This window comes from Furipterus horrens, unplaced genomic scaffold (genome assembly GCF_987537825.1).
Source record: "Furipterus horrens unplaced genomic scaffold, mFurHor1.1.pri manual_scaffold_7, whole genome shotgun sequence".
Taxonomy (NCBI): domain Eukaryota; kingdom Metazoa; phylum Chordata; class Mammalia; order Chiroptera; family Furipteridae; genus Furipterus; species Furipterus horrens.
In genome coordinates this window covers 65,271,905-65,298,837 of record NW_028327177.1, presented here as the reverse complement: position 1 = coordinate 65,298,837, position 26,933 = coordinate 65,271,905, and the positions used below count along the sequence as shown (strand labels likewise).

At 38.1% G+C, this 26,933-nt stretch overlaps 2 protein-coding genes across 6 annotated transcripts in view; both read left to right on the top strand.

The window, feature by feature from the left end:
• TPD52 (tumor protein D52) overlaps window positions 1-9,380 on the top strand; it is a 115,346-nt gene extending 105,966 nt beyond the window's left edge. For 3 of the 4 annotated variants that reach the window (XM_090283759.1, XM_090283756.1, XM_090283757.1), the window contains 3 exons: window positions 3,669-3,710; window positions 5,413-5,473; window positions 7,665-9,380. In XM_090283759.1, coding sequence (XP_090139885.1) covers window positions 3,669-3,710; window positions 5,413-5,473; window positions 7,665-7,784 — 223 coding nt within the window. In that variant the 3' untranslated portion in view covers window positions 7,785-9,380. The remainder of the gene's footprint in view (window positions 1-3,668; window positions 3,711-5,412; window positions 5,474-7,664) is intronic. The other variant, XM_090283758.1, reaches the window with a different exon arrangement.
• A 5,190-nt stretch (window positions 9,381-14,570) lies between these two features.
• The window catches only part of MRPS28 (mitochondrial ribosomal protein S28), a 114,885-nt gene continuing 102,522 nt past the window's right edge, over window positions 14,571-26,933 (top strand). The window contains exon 1 of one of the 2 annotated variants that reach the window (XM_090283761.1): window positions 14,571-14,831. In XM_090283761.1, the coding sequence (XP_090139887.1) occupies window positions 14,616-14,831 (216 nt within the window). In that variant the 5' untranslated portion in view covers window positions 14,571-14,615. The remainder of the gene's footprint in view (window positions 14,832-26,933) is intronic. The other variant, XM_090283762.1, reaches the window with a different exon arrangement.

Here is a 26,933-nt window from a genome sequence, read left to right as displayed (position 1 = left end):
TCAATTACCTTAACTCTTTTCTTTATTCAGTCCAAAGGGTTTGTAGGTCACCAGGAGGTTAGCTGTGGTCCAGGTGTCATATGATGATGGCAGAAATACCTGTGACAATGCAGCTTTAGGCAGCTTCTTTAGGGTCCGAGGAAGGGCTGATAACATCTGGAGTTCTTATATTATAAACTAAGAAGGATGATTTTTATTAATTTCCATTCTTCAAATATGGATCCAGCATCAAGCAGGAAAATAATTAGCAAATTCCTCCCAGAATCAGTTCCCACTGTTCTAGGATAGAGAGAATGCTGAGCTATGTGGATCTTTCCTGTGTTATGAGTCATTATGTCAGAAGATGCCCAAGTGGCTTGTTTACTGATTATCATGACTACAACAACTGCTGCTTATCTTTTTTTTAAGGATATTTTATTGATTATGCTGTTACAGTTGTCCCGTTTTTTTCCTTTGTCCCCCTCTGCCCGGTACCCCCCTTCCCTCTAGCAATATACCACCCCCCTTAGTTAATGTCCATGGTCATGTATTATAAGGCTTCACCCTTTCCCATACTATACTAAACATCCCCCTGTCTATTTTGTTCCTACCAATTATGCTTCTTGACCCCTGCACATTTCCCCCTTTTTCCCCCTTACCCTCCCAGCTGATAACCCTTCAAATGAAACCCATAACTACGATTCTGTTCCTGTTCTGGTTGTTTGCTTAGTTTTTTTTTTTTGTTTGTTTGTTTTTTAGATTCAGTTGTTGATAGTTATGAGTTTGTTGTCATTTTAATGTTCATAGTTTTGATCTTCTTTTTATTAAATAAGTTTCTTTAACATTTCATGTAATAATGGCTTAGTAATGATGAACTTCTTTAGCTTTACCTTGTCTGGGAAGCACTTTATCTGCCCTTCCATTCCAAATGATACCTTTGCTGGATAGAGTAATCTAGGTTGTGTAGGTCCTTGCTTTTCATCACTTTGAATACATCTTGCCAGTCCCTTCTTGCCTGTAAAGTTTCTTTGAGAAATCATCTGATGGTCTTATGGGAACTCCTTTGTACGTAACTCTGCTTTTCTCTTGATGCTTTTAAGACTCTCTCTTTATTTTTAACCTTTGGCATTTTAATTATGATGTGTCTTGGTGTGGTCCTCTTTGGGTCCAACTTGTTTGGGCCTCTGTGCTTCCTGGACTTGTATGTCTATTTCCTTCACCAAATTAGGGAACTTTTCTTTCATTATTTTTCAAATAAGTTTTTGATTGCTTAGTCTTCCTCTTCTCCTTCTGGCACCCCTGTGATTCAGATGTTGGTATGTTTAAAGTTGTCCCAGAGGTTCCTAATCCTTTCCTCATTTTTTTTGCACTCTTGTTTCTTCTTTCTGTCCCGGGTGAATGTTTATCTCTTCCTTTTGTTCCAAATTGTTGATTTAAATCCCAGACTCCTTCCCATCACTGTTGGTTCCCTGTATATTTTTCTTTATTTTACTTTGTATAACCTTCTCTTCCTTTATTTTGTGGCTGTACTCAATCATTTCTCCGTGCATCCTTATCACCAGTGTTTGGAACTCTGAATCTGATCAGTTGGCTATCTCCATTTCATTTAGTTCTCTTTCTGGGGTTTTGTTCTGTTCTTTCATTTGGACCATATATCTTTGCCTCCTCAATTTGGCAGCCTCCTTGTGTTTGTTTCTGTGTATTGGGTAGAGCTGCTTTAACTCCATGTCTTGGTGGTATGGCCTAATGTGGTAGGGGTCCTGTAGGGTCCAGTGGCACAGCCTTGTCTTTCAAGGTGGGCTGAGTACACCCTCCTCCTTGTAGTTGAGCCTTGGTTTCTGTTGGCAGGTCAATGGGATGGATTTACCCAGGCTAGTCAGCTGCAATGAGTGGCTGTGACCACTGACCACCAACCTCCATCCCTCGTGGAGGATCAGCTGTGCAGTGGCAGGGTGGTGGTGATCTGATGTGCTCTGTAGCTGTCCACTGGGTGTGTTGGCCTTGGGTGTTTCCGGGTGGTACAGGCCAAGGTCAGCCCCTATCTGTATTTTGCCTGGGGCCACCCAGCCTGAGCTGTAAAGCAATCTGAGATGGCTGCTACTTGTGCTGGGCTTGGAGATTCCCAGGTGAAGCCAAGCTGTGAATCTAAGCTGTCTGCTGGTAGTGCTGGGCCTGGAGCTCAGTGAGGCCACCTGTTGTTTGTTTGCTTGTTGCTTGTTGCTTGTTGCTTGTTGCTTTAGGAAGTTGTGAAGCTGAGCCAAGACCAAAAATTCATATGGAAAAGCAGCTTGGGTGGGCCAGTAAGTTAGGTGGGGCAAAGTCTCTGGGGATCTCCAAGGCAGGTCAAACAGTGTTAGCCAGGTTATTGGAGTCTCAGGTATGGCACCAGCTTGCTGGCTGCATCTAGATGGATGTGGTTTCTTTGTCATACATCCATTCAACTCAATTTCTGGCAGTTCTGGCTAATGGTTGTTCTGTATTTTAGTTGTAATTTTGATGTGGTTGTGCGAAGAGGCAAGTCATGTCTGCCTACAATGCTATCATGGGCTCCTAAGGATCTTGGGCTCAGGAGGTGCCAGAGGCATACAGGGAGAAACTGAGTTGTGTGGCTTCAGAGCAAGGGCTGGAGAGACCTTTATTGCCTTCAATATATTGCATATATTGACTTCTGTCAAGCTCCTACTCCATATTATTGCATATTGATGCAAAACTAGATTTAGGGAGCTATGCTTGAAACACATTGTCACTTATAACTGCGTCTTTGAGAAAATTAAATCATAAGCACACAATATTTAAAAAGAATAGAATTAATATCTTGGAATGTCCAACTTACCATAGTAAATTATTTACCAAAAATGCTGTGTCAGTGATCAAAGTATTTTAAGCATAGTAACAGTATCATCAGGACACAGTGACTTTGTGAGCCCAGGAGAGGAGTTATATCTTGTGTGGGGACATTTATGGGAGATAGCTGAGAGTAGGTAACCTTGAACCTGACTAGTCAGTTAATTGCATTGCCCTTGAGTAGGCTGTTGGTCTTAGTAAAATAGGGGTTAAATGTTATTTGAATGACCATTAAGAACATTTAGTTTATCTGGGATGATGTACAAATGTCTCTTATTAGAAAATCGATGCTCCTACTACTAAGGAGAGATATAAATCACTTAATGTCACCAAGTATTATAGATGATTTATTTTGAACCTTCCTGTTCTGGTAACAAATATGTGGGAGAAAGATGGCTGAGGAGCCCTCCCCTGGCCTGGCTTGTGCGTGTGTATACCTGTATGTGTGTACATTAGTTTTTGAGGGGAGGTGGTGAATATTAAATTAGGGGTCCCAAAGACTCAAGTTCCTTTCTTGGTTCTGCTATGACCTTTGGTAAGTCATTTAACTTCTAAGCCTCAGTGCTTGATGACCAGCAGTTACAAGTGAATACACTTTATGGATTCTAACATGCTATAAAAATGCAAAACTGAATTATTAGCTCTGTTAACTACTGGGGTTAAATTGGCTCAGGAATAAATATAAATTATATTGGAATAAGTTTGATCCCCTCCACCTCAAAAAGTAGATAATTCTTCACGTTGCCAAAGAAACAAGCTTCTAGGAAGCTAAGTTTTGTTTATTTTATAATGTCTAATTACCACTGTGCTAACTTCATTCCTCTCTCTTTTTAATGCTTCCTTAGTATACGCTCAATTCAGCATTCAATTAGCATGCCTGCTATGAGGTAAAGTATATATTTACAGAATGTAGTTGGTTTTCTGCTTTCTTATTTTTTAGTGAGATGATTACCTCAAACTGTTCTGAAGTAGGGATCTAAAGTTCTAAATAGGCTGCATGTTTAACACTGGATCATTTTTCATCTGCTCTTCCCATAATTTTTGGATGGGTGCAAGAACTCCATTAAATCTTGTGATTAAAAAAAAAAAAGTTTTCTTTTGTAAGCCTGTTTTGTATCTGAAATCTGTTTCATTGAAAATGTGACTACGACTCATCTAATAAACTCTTTCTTCATGGATAGAGGTGCGCCAGATGTTCACAGTAGCTTATTACAATTCCCTTTCTCCACCCTCCCATTTCCAAGTCCCTCATCCCACTGTGACATTTGGAGCCACCTGTGATTTTTAAAAAAATTTTTTAAATTTTTATTTATTTATTTTTAGAGAGGGGAAGGGAGGGAGAAAGCAAGGGAGAAAAACATCAATAGGTAGTTACCCCTCATGTTCCCTCAACTGGGGACCTGGCCTGCAGCCCAGGTATGTACCCTAACCAGGAATCAAACTAGCAGCCCTTTGGTTTGTAGGCTCGTGCTCAAGCCACTGAGCTACACCAGCCAGGGTTGGAACCAGCTGTGATTTAATTCTATCCTTTTTCATCAAGAAGCATTTGCAAGTGGTTCATGTTATAACCTCTAGAGAGGCAGACAGGGGTTGTCTTAACAATGTATTTGGCTTAAATGTTAGTGTACATCAGAACCACCTGGAGGGCTTGTTAAAAGCCCCATGCTTGCTACCCTCCCACCTAGTTTCTGATTTTGTCAGCTTAGGGTGGGACCTGAGAATCGGCACTGTGAACAGCTTCCTGAGAGCTGCTGATGCAGCTGGTCTGGAGGTCATATTTTGGGAATGGCTGCCCCTCACCATTGTGGGAAGGAGGAAGCCCATTCCCATCCTCACCTTTTTCATCTAGGTGTAGTAGGAAGGATATTCAAGGTTGAGTGGATAGTACAAAAGCTTCAGACACCTGATGTGAGTGAGCTACATAGGCACTGTGAACCTCCTTGATGAGTGTGGATTAATGCGAAGGCATGGGAGAGGCTTTCCATGGGCCTAGAGAGCTTTTGTCAATGGGGCAGCTTTGTGAAGAGGCTGAGCCATGTTTCTATTCTCCTTCTTTAGTCTCTTCTTCCCTGTCTTATTATGAAGCCCCCTGGGAACCTGATCCATTATGGGATCTCCTCTGTTCTACTTGTCTGGCTTGGTGACGTGGGTTCACATAGGAATTGTGCTAGACCACCAGTGAACACGAGTTCTAGAGCATAGTACTTTAAACAAAATGAAACTGACCTAATAGTGGCATTTTCTGGTACATGACAAGTTGGTTGGGGAAGTGACAGAATTGATGTGTTACCTGACTTGTTTACTTGTCACGCAGATATTTGACTATATCCTATATTTATATGTCTAAGACTGGCTCTGTTCATGGGATCAAAAGCATCATTGTAGAAATCTTAGAACAGAAACTGATAATCCTACATAATACATACTTGTGTGTACATCCACACACCTGTGGTATAGATAAATACATCTGTTCTTTTGCTGAAGTAATGGCTAAGAGGAATGCAATCAACTAATGATGTTTTCAAAATTGGTAGGGTTATTTTTCAGTATTCATGATTTTACTATTTGTTTTCTTTTTTCTCTCCACAGAAACTCACCAACTTTCAAATCATTTGAAGAAAAGGTTGAAAACTTAAAGGCAAGTAGAGAGGTGAATGGGGTCTTTATTTTAGCTTCTTTGGTGCCTGAACTTTCTTTGGTGTGGGTAAATCACTCAAATTATTTCTTTCTAAAATAAGAACTTTAATAACTTTATTCTTTACATTATTAATGGATATTTAAGGTGATCAACTTTAAACAATTTTTTGACTGTATGCTGTAGCAGGGTAGCATTCTAAGTGCTGAAAAAAATGCATGATTTAAAAAACAATAGTGCTTTAGAAGTTTGTGATGCTTTTTGCATTATATACTTAAAATACTTTTGTAACTGGAGAACATTTAATAGAAATTTTATTTTAGAAAATTAAAAATATAGAAAAGCACACACAAAAAAATTGGTCCTACCACCCAGAGACAGTGCTATATGTATGCAAGATTGCTAATATGGTTTTTAAAAAAGAATTAACTATACATCATAAACATTTTTAATATTATTTAGTATTCTTTTTCAATATTATGTGTAATGGCTGTTTACATATGCCTTATGATGGATACTGTTTGTTCAGTACTCAATTATTGAACATTCTTATGATGATGATGATACTATAATAATTGATGATTAAATTTTATTTTTTGATTGCTTTGATTTCAGTGAAGGTTGACATTTTCCCATAATGATTAGCTTTATTAACTTGTAAATTATATTATCTTCAAGATTATATTCAAAACTATTAAAGCATCCACTCTTAGGATCACAGGTCTCCAGAAAGGTTGTTTAGTTCCCATCCATTGTCCAGACTTCTCTACAGAGTTTGTGTTCATTTCTTCCTAAACTAATTCTGATAATTATGGTGGATATTTTTTAAGGATTAAAATGAGTATCTTAAATGTTTTATACAAATCAACTTAAAAAATATTTAGATTTAGTTTTTTCAGAATTGTGATATAGTTCCTTATTTTTAAATGCATCATTTTTAAATTACAGAAGCAGGGATTGCTTATGGAGAGAAAACCAAACACTGTTAGGTTGTAATCCAGGCCAAAGGTGAGGGCAAATTAAGGTAGTGCCAATGGTACAAAGTCAAGATATGTTTAGAATTTAGAAACAACAGACAAAAAGGTAGTGATTGATCGGATATGGAACAAGATGGGGACAGATCACCAGATCACAATAACTCCCAGGTGCTTGAGGACTTGTTTGAGACATGTTGAATTGTAAGGAGTCTTAACATTTTCTTATGAACAAGGAATGTATCTTAATAGATTAATATACAGTGGGTACAAGCTATTTACATTTTCCAAAGATTTTGGGTGTTAGGCCAAAAAGGAACGAGAAAGAAAATTTCAACTAGATTCCAGTTGTTAATGAATCTCTGGCCTGTCAGTTAAGACTGAGCTGAGAGCAAGGTCAAGTTAAACCCACTGTGAGTTTTATCCTTGGTCACTGACTGGTTTCTCAATATAGTCACTGTCTTGTTGTTCAGTAACAAGATATAACATAGATACATGAGTGTTGTTAAGGATGAACTGACATGTGTAAGGGCTTTGAAAGTACATATAGAATATTGTACAAATGTAAGGCAGATATCTTCATTGAGACACATTTATTGACCCAATTTCTGGCCAGATAAGTTGGAGTAGTGCTTCACACTATACAGTGTGTAGGAAGCACTCAGAGCTTGTGTTAAAAGTACAGATTTCAGTTCTATATATGGAGGTGGGGCTGAGATTCTGCATTTTTAACAATCTTCCAACTGATGTCTGCATCCTTGGGCCACTCTCTTAACTAGCAAAGCGATAGAAAGCTGGCACTGTAACTGGGGAGAATATGTATGTTCCTTTCCTTTGTTGTAGTCAATCATATATGTGAATGAGTGTTGGTGAATGCACAATTTGATGGACTACAAAGTATCATCCAAATATAAAGAGAATTCAATTCACATTTTAGAATAATAGGCCTTTCAGAGTTGTTCAGACAGATTTCCCTGTGAAGAACAATCAGCAAATAGGGAAAAAAGGAAGAGGGGCAGAATTTACAGAGCTGAATATTTCAGCAGGAAAGACATGTTTTTCTATTGAACTGCACTGAACACTACAGCAGTACTAAACTTCCTACGTGTAAAATAATTAACCACTGAGCTATTGGGTTTATGTTTGTTCTCCAAAGCAAAATTTGAGTTACTTTATGAAGACTCAGTTAAGTGTATGTTTCATGATGTCTTTTTCCTTTCTGAACTTTTTAGTCTAAAGTAGGAGGGACCAAGCCTGCTGCTGGTGATTTTGGAGAAGTCTTGAATTCAACTGCAAATGCTAGCGCCACAGCCACGGAGCCTCTTCCAGAACAGACTCAGGAGGGCCTGTGAGGTCCTACCTTTGTTCTGCTACCCACTGCCAGATGCTGCCAGCAAGACCCAAGCACATCTTGTCAATGTTCATTGCCATGAATTCCTACCCCATGTGCTTTTATTTAGCCTTACATATTTTTTTGACCAAATAAGTCTGTGGATTGAATAAAATTATTTTCACCTCTGTCCCTGGGAAACATCCTTCAATGTGCATTCCAGGCCCTTTATTTAGGAAGCACCTTTACAAAAACATGTGTAGTATACCTGGGGACCCTCACTAGAATAATCTGAGTAGCAGTACATTACATAATGGTTTTCCTACTTTATAAAATTGTTCTGGGTCAGGGATGCCAGTTCGATCTTTGTTTCTACATGATTTTTTCCCCTCCTTTTTGTACCTCTGTATATTTGATTTCTAACTAAAATTGTTCCTTTAAATTTTCTGAGTCCTGGTTATTAAAAGCCCTGGCATAATTTTATTTTACTTCCAAGGGAAGAACTACCAGCTAAAAAGTTATTTTTGAGTAGACACTGTTTTGGTGTAAGATCATCTTATATCTTGGGTGTCTGAAAACCCAGACTAAGTAAATCAGCTCTACATCCCACTTGTTAGTTTTGTAAGTGACAATATGTACAGTAGTTTAAACATCCTTTAACCATTTGACAGTAATCATTATGCCACTTATATTAACCTGTTTTTCACCAGATCAAATTTGAGTTTCAGAGTCAATTGCTTATTTACTCTGAATCAAGTATATTGTATTATCAGTAGGTTGAAATAGGAACACTCATCAAATATTCAATTCAAAAACCAGTAAGTTTTTTAGATCTTGTTATAGGTAAAAAATGCTAAAATCAATCATATTAGAGGAATCATTCCTCTCTTCATTTAATTCATTTAGCACCATTTAAAAATAAGAAGCACATAGACTAATATAACTTGAAAAAATTTTGTACTATGGGGTTGGTGATAACTCCAGAAGATTTAATGCATTAATAAAAATCAGCTCATTTTCTACTTATGTTTTCAGTGTGTTAAAAATGATTCTGAAGTATAATAAATGATTCTGTAGACATTGCCCCCTACTTTAATAACTGAGTATCAGGGCTGAATGCACCAAATCCTTTGGAAATATGTGCACTGAGGCAATGGTGCTTTATTAATTCTAATACTTATTCATCACCACTACCTTTTTCTTATGTTGGGTATGGTTATGCCTACAATGCTGTATTTGTTATTTATCAAGTTGTGGTTGTTTTATTATTGTTTATGCCAAATGTTAATTGCCATTCTTGGAGTGAACTAAAGCATTTTTATAAAGCATGACTACATTTACTTCAGCATAAATTATCTTTATGAAAACCACATTTGAAAATGCAATGTTGACTATTATAAAATAACATGCTGCCCATCTTGATTATTAGAGCTTTTGTTAGCACTTTAGATACAACTGAAACTCTGCTCTGTTACGTGTGAAAAGCTTAATAAATTCTGTACACCAATAGCATAAGGTCTCAATATTTATATCATTATGAGACCAATGGTCTGGAAACAGCTAGTTGTATTAGTCAGTGGATGTCTGTACTATTTTTAAAAGGGGGGCTTTTGTTTTTTGTTTTTTTTTTTACCATCTGCTTTAAGTCATTGCACATATTATAAATTATTTCCTTATAGAGGATTTAAGGCAAGGGTTGTTGAAGCATTGTCCCAGAGGAGTGGATTTATTTATTTTTAATGGAAATATTGTGGTTACTCAGCATAACTGTTAAGTTATATTTTTCTATCAACTATGTCATCTTCCAATTTATCAAAATAACTTTTCACCATATTGTTTCTTAAGCATCTTGCTGTTACTATCTTTTCAACAAGGCAAAATGAAGTAGGATGGCTATTTCTCTAGCTAAGTGAGATATCCTCAAGTCTCTAGCTTATGGGGAGAAGTGACAGAAATAAGGGTGGAAAATGGGATGGGTGTACATGGGTATTGGCAATGGCTGTGAAAGAAGAAATCAAAGAATCACAATACTTAATCTAAAAATGATTTAATCCGTTGCACAATAAGTTGCCTCTTAAAAGTAGTCAAATATAGAGGGAGGATGAATTTAGAAAAATAGAAATGGATTTAGAAATATTATTCAAAATGTTCTTTGTGGAAAATTCAGTGTCATGAACTCAGTGCCATTCTACTGTATTTTGTGTTTGACACTTTTAAGGAAACAGCAACTTGAGAGCAAATCTCAGATATTCAAGGATTCAAGAAGCACCAGAGAAGAAAATAACCCCTGAAATTGTCTTCTCCTTACAAAGGAATGTCTTTGGTTTATGGAGTTTGTGCGATATAAAGCAAGAATTCTTATGCTTATGAGACCAAAGTAATCGACGGGAGACAGTAGAACTCACTGGATTATCATCTTAGTAACTAAAAGAAACAACTGAAATAGAGAAAAAGCATGTTTAATTTGGAATCACTTATTTCTGGATCTGTTAATCAAGAAATGCACACTATCTCTCTTTTGTATGGCATTTGTAAACAATAAAATTCTATAATTTGGGTATGGGTCTTTTTGTATGTATTACATGTCTATTGAGGAAAAGTGTGACTTCTCTCCAGACCCTCTATATACTGGACACAGAAAAAACCATAAGCAGCTATCAAACAAAATAGAATCAGTGTGTCAAACAAAACAGCCCTGACTGGTGTGGCTCAGTTGGTTGGGCAACATCCCTCAAAGTGAAAGGTCACTGGTTTAATTTCTGGTCAGGGCCTATGCCTGGGTTGCAGGTTTGTTCCTGATCAGGGCATGTTCGAGAGGCAACCGACTCATGTGTCTATCACATCAATGTTTCTCTCCCTCTCTTTCTCCCTCCCTTCCCTTCTCTCTAAAAATAAATAAATAAAACATCTAAAAAAAAAAAAAAAAACTGAGAAGGGTATATGCTGACCACCCATAGGCATTTGTCATTATGTCATATGTGTCAGAAGCGATGCTACATAAGACTGTCATGGTCACATATATTTATTTATTTTTCTTTTTTAAAACAATTTTATTTAGGTATAACTGAAATACAAAAATGGCTCAAATTTCAAGTGTACAATTTGATGTTTCAACATATATATCCATGAAACCATCACCACAATCAAGATAATGAATTTACATATCCATTGTCTCCTTCACCAAAGTTTCCTTATACTCTTTTGTAATCACTCCCCTCTGCCCCTCTTTCACTTACCCCACCTGCTCTTTGTCACTATAGATTAGTTTGCATTTTCTAGAATTCCATATAAATTGAATCATATTGTATACATTTCTATATAGCTCTTAAAACCCAAATGAAAAATCAGATTTTGCCCTTAGTGAGAAGACATTTGGCCATTAACCAGTGACTATCCCATTGTAATTGGATCAATTAAAGACTATGTTGGGTGACAGTTAACATAAAAGCATTCACTTTTAAGTAAACTTGCAAACCTTAGATTTCACAATTTTCATATTGTTCTGATTCTGAAATCAAAATAAGTCAATTTGTAAGTCACAAGAGGGCAGGACCTGCATGCCTGTCACCTGCCAGGATTTCATATTTAAATAAATGCTATAGGTCAATTAAAATTCTTGTAAACGCTCATATGCAATTTTGATGTTACTTAATGAGGTTGGCTGGTCGTGATTGTTTTGTGGTGGTTTTCCTAGAATACAGCATAAAACCATTTTGTTGTTTGAATATTTTAGGTGGGTAGTATCTTTCACTTTAACATTCTCCATTTCAACGTGTTTTGAAGTCTCCTCCTTGGATTCTAGGCTTGAATATTCTTATTTTCCAGTTTGACTACTTTCTGGTATTCCTCTCTTTCAACTCCTTAAATGTTATTGCCTATCCCCACTCACCTTCTGTTGGGTTGGCCAAAAAGTTTTTTCTTTTTTTTTTTTTTCCATAAGATGGCTCTAGTAGTGCTTAGTTGTCTTGAACTTCATTTGAAACAATTTTATTAGATTGTATTGTGACAGCTGTCATATCAATGTACATTAAAAAAAAGAACTTATCAAAATTAGTGAATTTTTGTGTAGCCATTTTAATACTGAAGATGGAAGAAAATACCCAACATTTTGAGCATGTTATGCTTTATTACTTCAAGAAAGGTAAAAATGCAACTGAAATACAAAAAGATTTGTGCAGTGTATGGAGAAGGTGCTGTAACTGATTGAATGTGTCAAAAGTGGTTTGCGTATTTTTGCACTGAGATTTCTCACTGGACGATGCTCCACTGTCATGTAGACCAGTTGAGGTAGATAGTAATCAAATCAAGACACTGAAAACAGTCAACATTCTACCACACAGGAGAGAGCTGACATACTCAAAATATCCAAATCAATGAAGTTACTGGTAAAAATGAAAAATGTGTCTTTTATGGAAAAAACTAAACAGACTTTTTGGCCAACCCAATACATACATTATCTTAATGATCTTATTCCTCTCCGTGGCTAAAAAGACTGTCTTTAGAGTGACACTAATATCTCTCCAATGTACAGCTAGCCCTTTTTCCAGGTTTTCACGCATGCTTCAGAGGCATGAATTTCTAATCACCTCCTGGTCACCTCCATCTAAGCCATCAGTAGCCACTATTTATTGAGCTTTCAGTAGGTGTTAGGTCGTGTACAATACACTCATTTTCTTTAGTATTTTATTCAAGGGGTAGCAGTTACCTTTTTAATATTTTTATTTCTTTATTTTTAGAGTGGGGGAAGGAAGAGAGGGAGAGAAACATCCATCAGTTGCCTCTTGTGTGCCCCCAACTGGGAATCAAACCTACAACACAGGCATGTGCTCTGACCCAGAATGGAATTGGCTTTCTGGGACAATGCCCAACCAACTCAGCCACACGAGTCATTGCAGTGTCACTTTTTTATAGATAAGATCACAGCCAGGCATCATTGGCCATTACTCATGTTTTTACAAAGCATACTAACAATTTGCAAGCCATAGGGGAAAAAGGAGGCCTGTATAATAAAGGTGGCGTAGTTCAAGGGGTAGAGCAGGATCAGAATCCTTAAGATGTCATGAAGATGTTAAAACACTGCATTAGAATTGATGTTACAATTGGTGCTTGAATATGCAAGGAAAGTGTGGATCCTTGTTGATCTGACCAGTCCTTTACAGTTCCTCTTATTTGATGCTTCTGATGCTCTACCAAAGGCAGAGAACTTCGCATAACTTTAAATCAGTTGATGTGAACTAACTCATACATTAAAAACTTAAGGATTTGTCCCAAAATGCCTGTTGTCACAATTCTCAAGGAATTTATTATCTAGCTGAGGCAGGAAAGGAACATAATACATCTATTGAATTTAAGAGCTGGGATATTACTAATCCCACTTATCCTGTAGATACTGGTGTAGTTAAATTTAGACATTTCCTTAAGTTTAACACAGGGTCTAATAATTTGGTTTTACAAGTGAGGAAACCAAATTAACATTAAATTGGCTTGCCTGGGGGCAGGATGAGAATCAGGACTAGAATTAAGTGTTCTTAGCGGTCACAGGCCAATGCTCATTATAATTTACCACACTTTTCCCTGAAGGGAAGTAGAAGGAAGTAGCAACACCCATATAGAATAACGCAAAAATGTCTTACCCACGGTTTCTGTAATGGCCTAGGAAAATAAGTGGTTTAAGTGCCAGGAGGGTAAAACTCACATGGAGTAGAATTTATCTTAAGCCCCTTACTGAACTTGTAAGGATTACCTTACAGTTGGCTAATAAGTCTGTAAGCATGTGATTCATACAGTTATGCACCATTCCAAGGTTAGTGTATTACCAGTGTTCTGTATTTGTCTGATTATACAATTGACAAGAACATGAACAGATTATTAAAGTAGGGGTTGTGGTCATACATAAAAATCCCGTCAACGTACTTGTAAATTAATCGGAAATGGTGCTTTCCACCTCCCCCCAAAATAACTAATTACATATAATTGCATAACTAATTAATATAAAATTGCTGGGTAGAAGATGGATGGACAGCTTAATTCGCAAAACTTCTAGTATGGTGTTAGGCTCGGGTTTGAAGAGTGTGGGCAAATTCTGGGAATTAACACTGGGAGAAAAAAGGGAGAAAAATCACAAGCGAAGTGGTGGTGGTGGGCTCTGGTAGTGCATATTTAGGCACATTCCGAAATGTGCCTAGAAGAGATTGTAGATACGTAGAAGTGATCAACAGGTCTCGGAAATATCAGTATTTTTGGAAAGTGGGTGGACTGAAGGCAGAAGAGGCAAAGACAAACAAACTGGATCCAGGATTTCACAAACATCTGAAATGGTGTCAGTCATCCAAGAGCAAAATTCCTGCCCTCATAGTTTACCAAATCAGGGGAGAAGCTGAACAAATTACGGTAGGTCAACTATATGGCACATTAATAAGTACATGTAACAGAGAAAACCGGAGGGGGGCGGGGCACGATAGTGGGTATTTTGGATTCCAACAAAGACCTGAAGAGCGGTGGGGGACAGGTCTTGGCGCCCACCTGGGGCACATTTGAAGGCGGCGGGATCAGCGAGTGCAGCATTACAGAATTTACAGCAGGAGACGGCCTATGGGATGCACAGGAGGGCGAAATTCCTGGGATGAAGGACGCTTTACACGCGAAACTAAGTATCTCTGACAGAAGTGAACCGTTAGTCACTGAAGGCTACAAACACTACTCTAATCCACCTTCAGTTCTGCGCGTGCGCCGACTACACTACGCCGGCCGGTTGCTAGTGCTTTGCGGCAAGCGGGCGGAGCTCCCGTTGCCCCACCCAGGACATGCACGCTGGCGGAGAGGTTAAAGGTCAAAGGTTCTAGCTGGAGCCGTCATGGCGGCGCTGTATCGGACCCATGCAGTGACTTACGAGAGTCATTTCCTGCGCGTGTTACTCTTCTCTCGGCCCTGTCGAGGCGCGGGCACTGAGAGTGGCTCCGGGAACGAGAGTTCTGAATCCACGGAGTCTAGAACGCGCCCTAGCGGCTTCGCGAGCGCTCTGGAGCGGCACTCTCAGCTGCAGCGCAAAACGGAACTCGGGCGGACTCCGGTGAGACACGGGTACTGTGCGGGAGACGCAGTAGGTGGGGCAGGACGGGCAGAGCCCGGCGTTGGGGGTGTGTCCGAGAGTCGGGGTGGGGCCCGGCCTAGGCGGTGGAGCCGGGGGTCGGGGCGGAGCCTGGCTTTGGGGAGGGGGCCTAAGATACTGGGGCGGGGCCTAGCGTAGGGAGTGGAGTGCAGACCTGGGGTGCTTCTTGGCCCCCTGGCCACTTGGAACAGGGCGCGTGATTGCTGGTATTCCTTCGTTTGTTGTGCATTTGCGCGGCATTTACACGCTGCACCTACCTCGTCTACTCTCCTTTGCTCGTGTCTTCTTGAGGCGATCTAGGGTGACTCCTGGACTCGCAGGCGAATCGGACTCTCACTGAAGAGGCAGAGCTCTCTTGAGTGTCTCGTTTTAGACTGTAGCTCCATTGTGGTGCTTAGTGCCTGGCGCGCAAGTTTCTTTACGTTTGTTAATTTAGTGGATAGGTGAATGAGAGAATTACTGTCTATGAACTTGAGCATAGCAATCAACCTATCAGTGTTCCTCACTTATCTGTAAATGACTTTAAAAAAATTCCCATCTGATTCAGGCAATACTTACGTAAAATACAATAGAGTTAGTATATAAATGAAATGGAAGAAATAGACATAAATGAAAGCCAATTAAAAAAATATTAGATTCAGTATATTTAAAATTGGATGTCTGACAATGTTAAGTTGTTTGAAGACAAACTCAGTTTCTCTACTTACCTCCTTCGGAACCAGTACCAAGCAGTTCACAGACTAGTAGTGTTCTGGATTATAGAAGGAAAAAAAGAAAAAAAGCTGCCTGGCATCCAGCACAGTGCTTGACCCTTAGTGAACTCTCAGTAAGTGTTTGCCGAATGGATGAATGAATGAATTGTACACGTGGTGCATATTCGAACTTTAGAAACAGTTTTACAAGTGAAAATAGTACAGGTTTGAGCATATCATTTGTGAGCTCATCCAGAATAATAATTGATCAAAAACAATTGTAAGAGTAATAAGATAACTGAAAATACTTTTGTTTCAATTTTAATGTTAATTGGAAATTTTCAGTGCTTTTCTGACATATTTATGATGTGATATTAGGTGTCGATAGAAATTCAGCCTTGTGAAAAAAACTTTTTTAAAAAATCCTCGCCCGATGATGTGTTTATTGATTTTAGAGAGAGGACAAGGGGGAAAGAGAAAAATATCGATATGAGAGAGAAACATCTAAATATTAATAGAAATATCGCTAGGTTGCCTCCCATGTGCCCGACCTGGGATGGAACTTGCAATCTAGGTATGTGCCTGGACCAGGGATCAAACCCTCACCCTTTCGGTATATGGGACAATGCTCCAAGTACCTAAGCCACTCTGCCAGGGATTCACTTTACTTTTTGAAGTTTCTGGCACTATTGAAGAGTATCCTAAGATTACAGGATAGATAAAATTAATCTTTATTGTGTGCTCAGGATGTTTGGAAGAAGTTAATTTTACAAAGTAATGTTTGCTTACTTTAAAAAATTTAAATAGCACTGAAGATCATTACAGGAAATGTAAAAGCCCCCTTTTCTCTTTTCCTCATTTTCTTAAGGCTGCAGGGCATATTTTTATAAAATGACAACTTCCAGAGATTTTACATATTCATATATAAATATAAGCTAATTAAGTATAAGTAATCGTACTTAAAAACTCACAAATTGGTTGGTACAGTTTTGAAGTACATTATTACTGTTTCAGAGTGTAAGCTCTGGATTCAGACAGTGTTGGTTTCAGTTATGGTTCTGTCATTGGATGTATGTACCCATTGATTTAATTTCTTATCCTTAAAGTGCAGACTTATGTGTCTATATGTGCACCTCAGAAATAAGTGATATTCATTAAGAGCCAAGCAAGTTATCCTTAAAAGGAAATTTTCTCTGCCGGTAGGAATTTAATCAAGGACAGTTCATGAATTCCTTATCTCAAATTTCTGTGACATTACTAGTTAAAAGGATCTGAAGTTTAAATGACATGAAATATGCCATTGTATTGTGTGGAGGGATGCCCTCTTCCCATGCTCACTTACCCACTTTTGTTTTCCTTTGCTTCATTACCTTTAATATTGGTTTATTAATCTGTCTCTTCAAATAGTGCCCCACCCCCGTCCCCTACTCCCCACCCCCCAGGGTTGGGACCAAGTTCTTTTCATTTTTGTAACCAACATAACATGTATAGAGGACTAGTAAAATATATGTATTTTAAGTCTGTTAACCTTTGTCTCTTTAAAAAAAAAAATTTTTTTTAAGTATTTTAAAACCCTTAACCCTCTTAGGTCTGTACAGATTTGTAGAACTAGTTAAGCCAAATGGGAGCTAGGCTATAGCTGATCACCCATCTTATAGCCACAAGGTGGCAATAGTCGAGCAAAGAATTGATTTTCTACTTTATGAGTATTGCTCTTTCTTAAGGATAGAGGGTGGTATATTTACTCTTCAGCACAGTGAAAAAATGATTTGCAGGAGTTTTTAAGGTCACACAATAAAACATTTTATTATTTTAAGATGGAGAATAACATTTTGCTATTTTAGCTTATCTGTGTAGAATATTGATGTTACAAAACAGTTTATAGCTTCATTTTAGTGATAAATAGATCTTATGCAAATATTTTTTAAATTTTAATTTTCACTTTTTCATGAATATTTTTATTGGTATTTTTTATTTCAAAATGCCCTGGCTGATGTGGCTCAGTGGATTGAGTGCCGGCCCGTGAACCAAAGGGTTGCCGGTTTGATTCCCAGTCAGGGCAATGCCTGGGCTGTGGGCCAGGTCCCCAGTTGGGGGGGTGTTCCAGAGGCAACCACACACTGATGTTTCTCTCCCTCTCCTTCTTCCTCCCTTCCCCTCCCTCTAAAAATAAATACAACCTTTTTAAAAAAATGGTGGGATATTCCAGACCACAGAATTTAAATCAGATATTTTATATTTTCAGAATACTGGGAAAACCCAAAAATATAGTTTATTTAATGTATTTGTTTTACTATAAGGGGGAAAGTCTCATGTTTTTAATGTAAGTTTTAAGTCTGCTTAATTAATATAGTAGTAATAGATAGTTTTATTTAACCCTTAGTTTCCTCACTAGTTTTATATTGACAACTTAAAAAAATAATACCCATATTTTAAAGATAAATATGTCAAGGAATGTTGAAAATATTTCTGATTTTAACCATGGTGCTCCTCGTTTTACATTAGAGAATTCTAGGAGTGTTATTTCTGAGTTAGTAGTACAAATTTCTGAAATCTAACATTTTCATAGCATGTTTAGAGGAAATGACCAGTTAATATAAAAACAATGAAAGAGTGTGTTGAAAGAAATATAAATCTCTAGGGAAAGTAAGTTTTTAATCAACACCAATAAAATGCCTATAAATAATGCTATACCTTTTCTAAAGGAAAAGATGAAAATATTCTGCGTGTGTTTGTTTCGTGGGTGGTCATACGATTGATTATAAGCAAATAGACTCTTATGACTTCTCAAGTCAGCATTAGCTTTCACTATTTATATATCTTTCTTAAGTCTTGCTTTTGCTTAGTAATCTTACTCCCTTCTTTTAATGTGTTTGGGTTTTGTTTTACTTTGTTTTTTTCTATGAATATACTAAATTTTTCTTTTAATTACATTAAATTTTGTAACACAATTACAACTCTTAGGTTTATTTTGATCAGCATTAAATAATAAGAAATAAAGGGATATTCACATTTAAGTGGAGTCTGGTTTATAGAGATTTGGGAATAAAATTCAACAGGGTTCATTCAGTTTAAACCTTGGAAACTTTGGTGTTCACAACTGACAGAGGATGAATGGTAGATGCCTTGGTCAGGAGTAGGTAACTCAACAAGTCCACTGGCCTAAGTTGAGACGTTGGGTTCTTCCAAAGGAAATAAGTGTACACTGAGGTAGAGAGTATTGATCCTAGAGAAATTAAAACTTACAGTACTTTTATATAAAAACCTGTACACAAATGTTCTTAGCAGCTCTACTTGTAATAGCCCAAACTGGAAGCAACCCATATGTCCTTCAGCTGACAAACTTTGGTCCATTTGTACCATGGCATACTACTTATCAATAAGAAGGAACAAGCAACTGATATACACATCAACTTGAATGACTCAAGGAAATCATGCTGAGTGAAAAAAGCCAGTCCCAAAGGTTATGTATTGTTCCGTGTGATTCCATTTGAGTAACATTCTTGAAATGACTGTTATAGAGATGGGGAACAGATCAGTAGTTGCTAAATGTTAGGGAAGAGGTGGACAGAAGGGAGATGGAGAGCTGTAAAAGGACAATACGGGGTCCTTGTGGTGCTGGAACTGTCCTCCAGCTGGACTGTGATGATGAATACAGGAACCTCTACATGTGATGAAATTGTATGGTGAAATCCGTTTCCTGTGTCTTACAAGGTGTTACCATTGGGAGAACTGGGTAAAGGATGTAGGGGTCCTCCATGTATTATTTCTTATAATGGCATATGTATTTACAGTGGTGTCAAAATAGAAAGTTTAATTTTTAAAAAATCATTTCACTAGTCTGTCAGGTCCAGCACTGGAAAGACCAGAGAATTCCATAAGCATGAGCCCATTATCCCACATCATTTCCTGTAAAATGATATCTTTGGTCAGAAGCAATACTGTGTGGAGAACCATAAGAAGGAATACAAAATTCTCTAAGTTTATGGATGATGGTTTTGGTAGAAGCTTTGTAGGCAGGAAAGGCAAATCCATATTCAGAGTACCTATTTCAGTGATAATACATTCATTTAGAATTGTCCTATGTAATCAACCTGCCACCTGGTGCCTGGCTGATTCTTCCAGGGAGTGATGTTATATTGGAAGCTTAGTACTGGTCTCTGTTCTTGGCACTTGGTCATTTAGCAGCGTCAGTAGCCAGATTAATCTGGGCAAGTAGAAATCAGTGTTTCTGAATCATACATAAGCTCCATCCCACAAAAATTCAGGGTCCTACTGCCTTGGTGATATTGCTAGTTGACTGGTAGTCTGGGACATGTTGAGATACTTCTCTGACTCTTCAGACAGAAGTACATCCCTGCTGCCATGGCCACTTTGTTCTTGAACCCATTTGCTAGGGACAGGAGTGACTAGGGAAAGTGGTTGACTGACGTGCACAGGACTGGTTATCTTGTCCCCTGATTATTAAGATTCCTCTCTGCTAAATAAATGTGACTCATTTATTTTCTCACTCTGTCCATTCATATCTTTCCCAGACCTTCTTGTCATGATTTCCAATCATGTTCCTTATAAATCCCTGACCATCTAGCAAAATCATTAGTCACTTCACAGAAATCAACATAAACCCATACCTTGGCCAAGTCTTTGTCCAGGCAAAAGGATCATTTGGGTGTGCTGCACAACATTCTGCTCAATGGGAGGCTATTTCTTCACCACTGTCCTTCAGGGCTTTTGCAGCTCAGCCCTGTGAGTCACCTGGAGAGGTCTGTCAGCATCTCCATTCTGCATCTGTATGTGGCACAGATACTTCCAGGCACCACCACATGTGCCAGGTAATAAAGGTCAAGCAGTAGAATAGCTTGTCTGGTGGCATGGACCTGTTGCAGAGCCTTGTCTTGTTCTGGGCCCTACTCAGAACTGGCAGCTTTTTGGGTTACTTGGTGAAGTTGGAGAATCATATTCAGATAAGGTATTCGTTGCCTCCAGAATTCACAGAGACCCACTAGAGCCTTGGCTGAGTGGCTTAGTTGGTTGGAGCATTGTCCCATACACCAAAAGGTTGCAGGTTTGATCCCTGGTCAGGGCATGTAGGGGAGGCAACTGATCCATGTTTCTCTCCCACATCAGTGTTTCTCTCTCTCTCTCTTTCTTAAATCAGTAAACATATCCTCTGTACCCATTAGGCACTGAGCTTTTTTCTAGCGATAAGAAAGGGTATCCTGACCTAACCCAGACCACTGGCCTCAGGAATTTCACCAAGGCCCAGCATTTTTGTGGGGCTTATTTCTCACCATCCAGCATACATCACTTACCATGTGTCTAGAGTAGTTGCAATTTTCTCATTCCAGGTTCAATCAGCATGTGTAACGGACTAGCATGATGCCCAGTAGAATGAAGTGGCCATCAAAGTCCTTGTAGATGAGATTGTGACATAGAGCTGGAAAACTCATGTAACCCTGAGGTATATAGTTATTACTAGCAAGTCTAGGAAAAGAAAGCGTTTATTAGATCAATTATTGCCGACCAGGTGCTGGGGGAATATTTGATTTGCTCTAGCTGTGAAATCACATCCGGAATAACAGCTGCAATTAGAGTTGTCGCTTGATTAAGTTTATGATAATAAATTGTCCTCTAAGAACATCTGTTTTCTGCAGGGCACATAAGCAAGTGAATGGGGATGTGGTGGGAATCCCCATGCTGCATCTTCACATCCTTGATGTTGGCCCTAATTGCTGCAGTGCCTCCAGGAATGCAATGTTGCCTTTGATTTACTTGTTTGGTAGGCAGCGGAATTCTAGTGTCTTCCACTTGGCCTTTCCTACCTTAACAGCTCTCACTCCATAGATAAGGATACAGCTTTTCTCTTTCCCTCCTCATACCTGCCCCTTCTTTGACTTCAGCATGACAATGATGACAGGACCAGCACTTTGGCAGCACAGTTTTCCCTATCATATTCTAACCCCTTTATTTCCAGTTTCCCTCACTTGCAGATGTAGTAAATTGGCCAAAAAGTTTGTTTGGTGTCTCCATAAGAGGGTTCTCGTAGTGCTTAGTTGTCTTTATCTTCATTTGAAACAACTTTATTAGATCGTATTGTATTGGCATGCATTTAAAAAAAATTTTTGTGTAACCATTTTAATATTGAAGATGGAAGAAAATACCCAGCATTTTTAGCATATTATGCTTTATTATTTCAAGAAAGGTAAAAACAATTGAAGCACAAAAAAAAGGGGGGGGGATTTGTGCAGTGTATGGAGAAGGTTCTGTGACTGATCAAACAAGTCAAAAGTGGTTTGTGAAGTTCTGTGCTGGAGATTTCTCACTGGATAATGCTCCATGGTCAGGTAAACCAGTTGAAGTTGACAGCGATCAAATTGAGACATTAATTGAGAACAATCAATGTTATACCACATGGGAGATAGCCAACATACTCAGAATATCCAAATCAATAAAGTTATTTGTGAAAATGAAAAATGTGTCTTTTATTATGGAGAAAACCATACGGACTTTTTAGCCAACTCAATACTGTAATTTCTGTACCATTATCACTTGGAATGATCTTACATTCAGTTTCTCAAACTCCTGAGCCCTTTTTTGGACCACAGTTTAACCTCGTCATGTTCTCTAGTTCCTTAATTGCACCTTTATCTACCAGTCTGTCAACCTTGCTTCTGGATCTCCCTCCCTTCATACTCAGTCTGGACCACTTGACAGACATTCTGATATCCTGGAACCTCACCTCTTACTCTTTTGTCCAGGCTCTATCCTAGATCTTCCTTAATGCACTCACATTGCTCTGACATCTGGTCTCCTGGATGCTACTCGGTCCAGTTAGTCTAGAGTTTTTCAGCCTTGCCACGAGTGACATTATGGACTAGACAATTCTGTGTTGTGTGGGCTGTTTTTTGCCTTGTGGGATGTTTAGCAGCATCCCTGACCGCTATCCAGTAGCTTCCACTAGTGGCCACAGTCATCACAATCAAATGTATCTCCAGACATTGTCATTTTCCACTGCCAGGTTTGTCAGTAAAACTTGGTGGTGACTGGGTCTATAAGAAACTGATTAATTTTTTAAAGCTACATTTTTTTAGGCACTGTTTGAGAGCTGTGTACTTATTTAATCCTCACAGCAATCCTATAAATATGTATAATTATTCACCCATTTTGTAGACAAATGAACAGCAGCACAGAGAGTCGGAGGGCACTGCCCCAGACTCGGGGCCAGGATTGGATCCTTGTGGTCGGTCATCCTGCACAGCCCTCCAGTGGGAGCCCTCCTGCTTTAGTCTTTACTAGCTTAGCTGTTCATACTTAGTCCAACAGCTGTCATTTTGATTCTTTTCTTTACTGCTTGGATAAGTGATCTGTTGCTCCATATCCGGTCATCCCAAACTTAATTGTTTTCTAAATAACTTGTTCAATTATTTTTTAGAGCAGAGGAAAAAAAAACATTGAATGTTATTAATTTGCCAGGGTACTAATTGCCTTATTACTAAATGCCCTACTGCCGGGTATTTTGTGCTTGACAGAAAATTGACTGCCCTACTTATATTCTTTTAATTCCCCCTTTTTTCAGCCACTCTTCTCATTCTAGCTCTGTAATTTCCACAAGACTGAGTCCCTTACCTTTCTTTAGAATAAACTGACTTCTTTTCACAGCATCATCCTTCCACATGTATTTTAGCTGCAGCTTCCCTCCCTCTGCTTTATTAATTGCCACTCTTCCACATGCTCTGTCCATTAGAAATTATGAAATGTCTTGTATGCTTTTTGTCTTCATTCTGTTCTCTTCAATATTGAGGGCTTCTAATTGTTTTCATTCATTCTTTACCATCATTTAATAGGATTTTAGGAGAGAGAGGTAAATGTAAGTACTCACTCTGCCATCTTGAATGACTAATCCATTTATTTTAATAAAAGAACATTGTTATGAGCATCGCATTTATGGGTTAGGGTTGAAGAAGCAAAAGGTGTTGCTGCACAGTTGATAGAAGAGTCATTCCATTTTTAATGTTTGTTACTTTATAAAATCCTTTTTATATTTTAGAACATTTAAGAATTCCTACTACTAAAATTATAGGTATCCAATTCTTTTATTTACAGATGGGAAGACAGAGCCCGAAAGAGGTTAAATGACTATTCTAGATTTTTTAAGTTATTTAATGGCTGAGTTGGTCACATAACTTACTAGGTTTCCTAACTATTTCTGTTTTTCTGCTGTACTATTTTCTTTTTAAGTTTTTATATCATGTTTCTATTTTCCATCTTCTGAGGCAACTTGTATTAGAAGAGTCGCTATTGAGTATATCATGTAGCTTTGAATATTAGGTATGGTACTCCTGTGTAAAATGAGGTAGTTGGGCTAGTCGTTATCTCATTTCTTTTAGAATGAATAGTCTCTGATCCCAAGCTATATATTAAATACCCTCATATGCATGATAGTGATAGTACATGTGTGCTTAATATATATTAAAATTTTAAATGTTATATTTTTTTGTGTTCTAGATTTTCTATAATAACAAAGGAAATATAATTCTATACAGAAATTATCACAGCTAGCACATTATCACAGCTAGCACTTGATACTTTTCTTTCGAGGGATTATATTGCTATATAATATCACTGTAAATTTATGTAAGTATGTGTATGAATATGTGCACTGTTATTTTTAACTACCTATCGGGGTAGCCAGTGTTCCCTGAAATTTATGGGTTTTACAACACACTATGTGCAAAACTAACTTGCCCTCTTATTTCTTCAGCACTGTTCTTGTGCCCTGTCTGTCGTTCCCTGTCTCCCTTACTCTCTACAGCCAGTTGGGGATCAAGACCTTGCTTTACTATGTGGTAAATAACTCTGGATTCTTTCTGTATTCCTGTGGCCACAACTTCAGGGTAGGCCATTTATCATCTCTTTCCTAGCTAATTGGAGACGCTTCTCAACATTTTACTTTCTTTTATTTTTTCCCTCTCTGTTCCATTTTGCAAACTGTTTCTGAAATCTTTTTAAAACAAGGAATAAGTAGTCACCTCATTAAAGCAAAACCTCTTTTGATTCCTCAGTGCTCATAGGATAACGTCTAACCCTCTTAGCCTGCGCTGTAACACTCTTCATAGCCTAAGTGAGCACAGCAATTGTTTTCAACAACTATTTGGGCCCTAATCTATGTTGTCATGTTGGTTTAACTGTGTATTCCTGTACCACTTCACAGATTTTTATATCAAGGCTAGACCAGAGCTTGGTGTATGACAGGCACTCAATATTCAACACATATTTGATGAATGAATGAATCTAAGTGGTACTGTTCCCTATTCCAGTTATCTCTTTACCCATCCCCATTCAACCTGGAGAGTCCTCTTCAACTTTCAGTCTTCAAAGAGAAAAAAAAGTACAGCAGGGCCTGGCCAAGTGGTTCAGTTGGTTGGAGTGTTGTCCCATGCACTAAAAGGTTGTGAGTTTGATCCCTCATCAGGGCACATACCTAGGTTTTGGATTCTATCCCTGGTTCGGGCATGTAAGGGAGGCAATCGATTGATGTTTCTCTCTCACATCAATGTTTTTCTCCCTCTCTGTCTCTCTCTCTCCCACCTTCCCTCCTTCTCTCCTTCCTCTCTCTCTAAGATCAATAAACATATCCTCGGATGAGGATTCAAAAAAAAATAGTGCAGCAGAATAACAGGACTACTTAGAGAATCTGAGCTCTATGATTGTTTTTTTTCTTTCTTTCTTTTCTGTGATTTATTCAGATTTCTCTTTGACCTATCCCTTGATCTTTAGTAACCCTGAAATAGACTCAATAGAAATTAGTTTGGGAATTATTTGTGCATAAATATTCTCCTTTAAAGTGACATACATATTTCTGTTTACTTGTTCTGGGTTTTTAAAAAAATATTTTACCGGAATATCACATTTATTACACACTTCACATGCAGCTTATTTCAATTTAGAGAAAAAGACAGAATAGCCAAACTCTTATATCAGTTCTAGTTTTTGGGGTTCCTGCCAACTTTGGCTAACATTAACAGTAAAGAAGAGTTCACACCAGGTAACTAGGGACAAATTTAAAAATAATTTTCTGTCAAAGATCACAATTCTCTTTACTTAAGGATTATATTATTTCTTGTACAGTTCTAGTGCATCTTGTTATCTTGTATAAATTAATTTTTACTACTTTAATAGCATTTACTCAGCATTCCCAGTGTCTAAAAGTAGTTCGAGTGGCAAATATGACATTTTTCCACTATATAAGAAGCTAGATTTTATAGGACCAGAAAATCAACTTAGGAAACTAGACTGTTTTTAATGTACATTGCTTTTTGTATTCTTGTTGAAAACTGTAAAGAAGGTTAGAGGTACCATGCTGAGGTGGCAGCCATCAAACATTCTCTACAGAGGGTGAGACCACAGTGTGACAGAATGGTTCCACTTGAGCTGCACCATACAGGGGTGTTCTCTGCTGCTGAGGCCAGATGAGACCGAGAGTGGCCCAGGACACAAGGACTCTCTCCTCATCTCTCCTGGAGTCAACTTTCTTTTCTTTTTTTTAGTTTTTTTAATATATATATATATATATATATATATATGTATATGTGTATACACACACACGCATATATGTGTATGTATGTATACACACACTTTTTTAGTTACATATATATTTTTTAATTTATTATTTTTCTGTTACAATTGTCCCACTTTTTCCGCCATTGCTCCCTGCCTCACCACCCACCCCTTCTCCCACAGTCTTTATTTCCCTTACTGTATCCTTCATTTTTGCCTGGAATTTTTTTTTTTTTTTTTTTTTTTTTTTTTTAGTGAATTATTGATGAGTTTATTTGAGCCAAACTGACAACGATTGCCAGGAAACGTCTCAATGGATTGAGAAATGCTCAAGAGAATGGCAGTTTGATATCTTATTTTATACATTAGAATCAAAGAAGGAGCAATAAGGGGTGTTACATGAAGTCCATCAGTGATAGATTAGGGGAGGCAGGAGAAAGCAAAGTGGGGAAACCTCTGGGATTGGATAAAAGGTAAAATGATAGACACATATTTCTTTTACATAGGTGGGTAAAGGATCATTAACAATCAACAGTTAACATAATAACAATGAGGCTATTTGTGGTCTCAGCTTGTGCTCAAGGGGCTTTGGGAAAAAAGGGAAGCTACCTTGACATTCCAAAGGTGTGTTCTCATAGATGCAAAAAGACAATAGACGGGCTTAGGTAAGGTAAAGGCTGACCTTTGTTAGGGAAAAAATACTGGCCTAGGACAAACTACCTGCCATGAACTGCGTTTAGTTAGTAAGTTTTAATTTTAGACCATCTTTTGTGGTTATTTTAGGTCTCTTGAGTTTGTAAGGCTGTCTCACAGG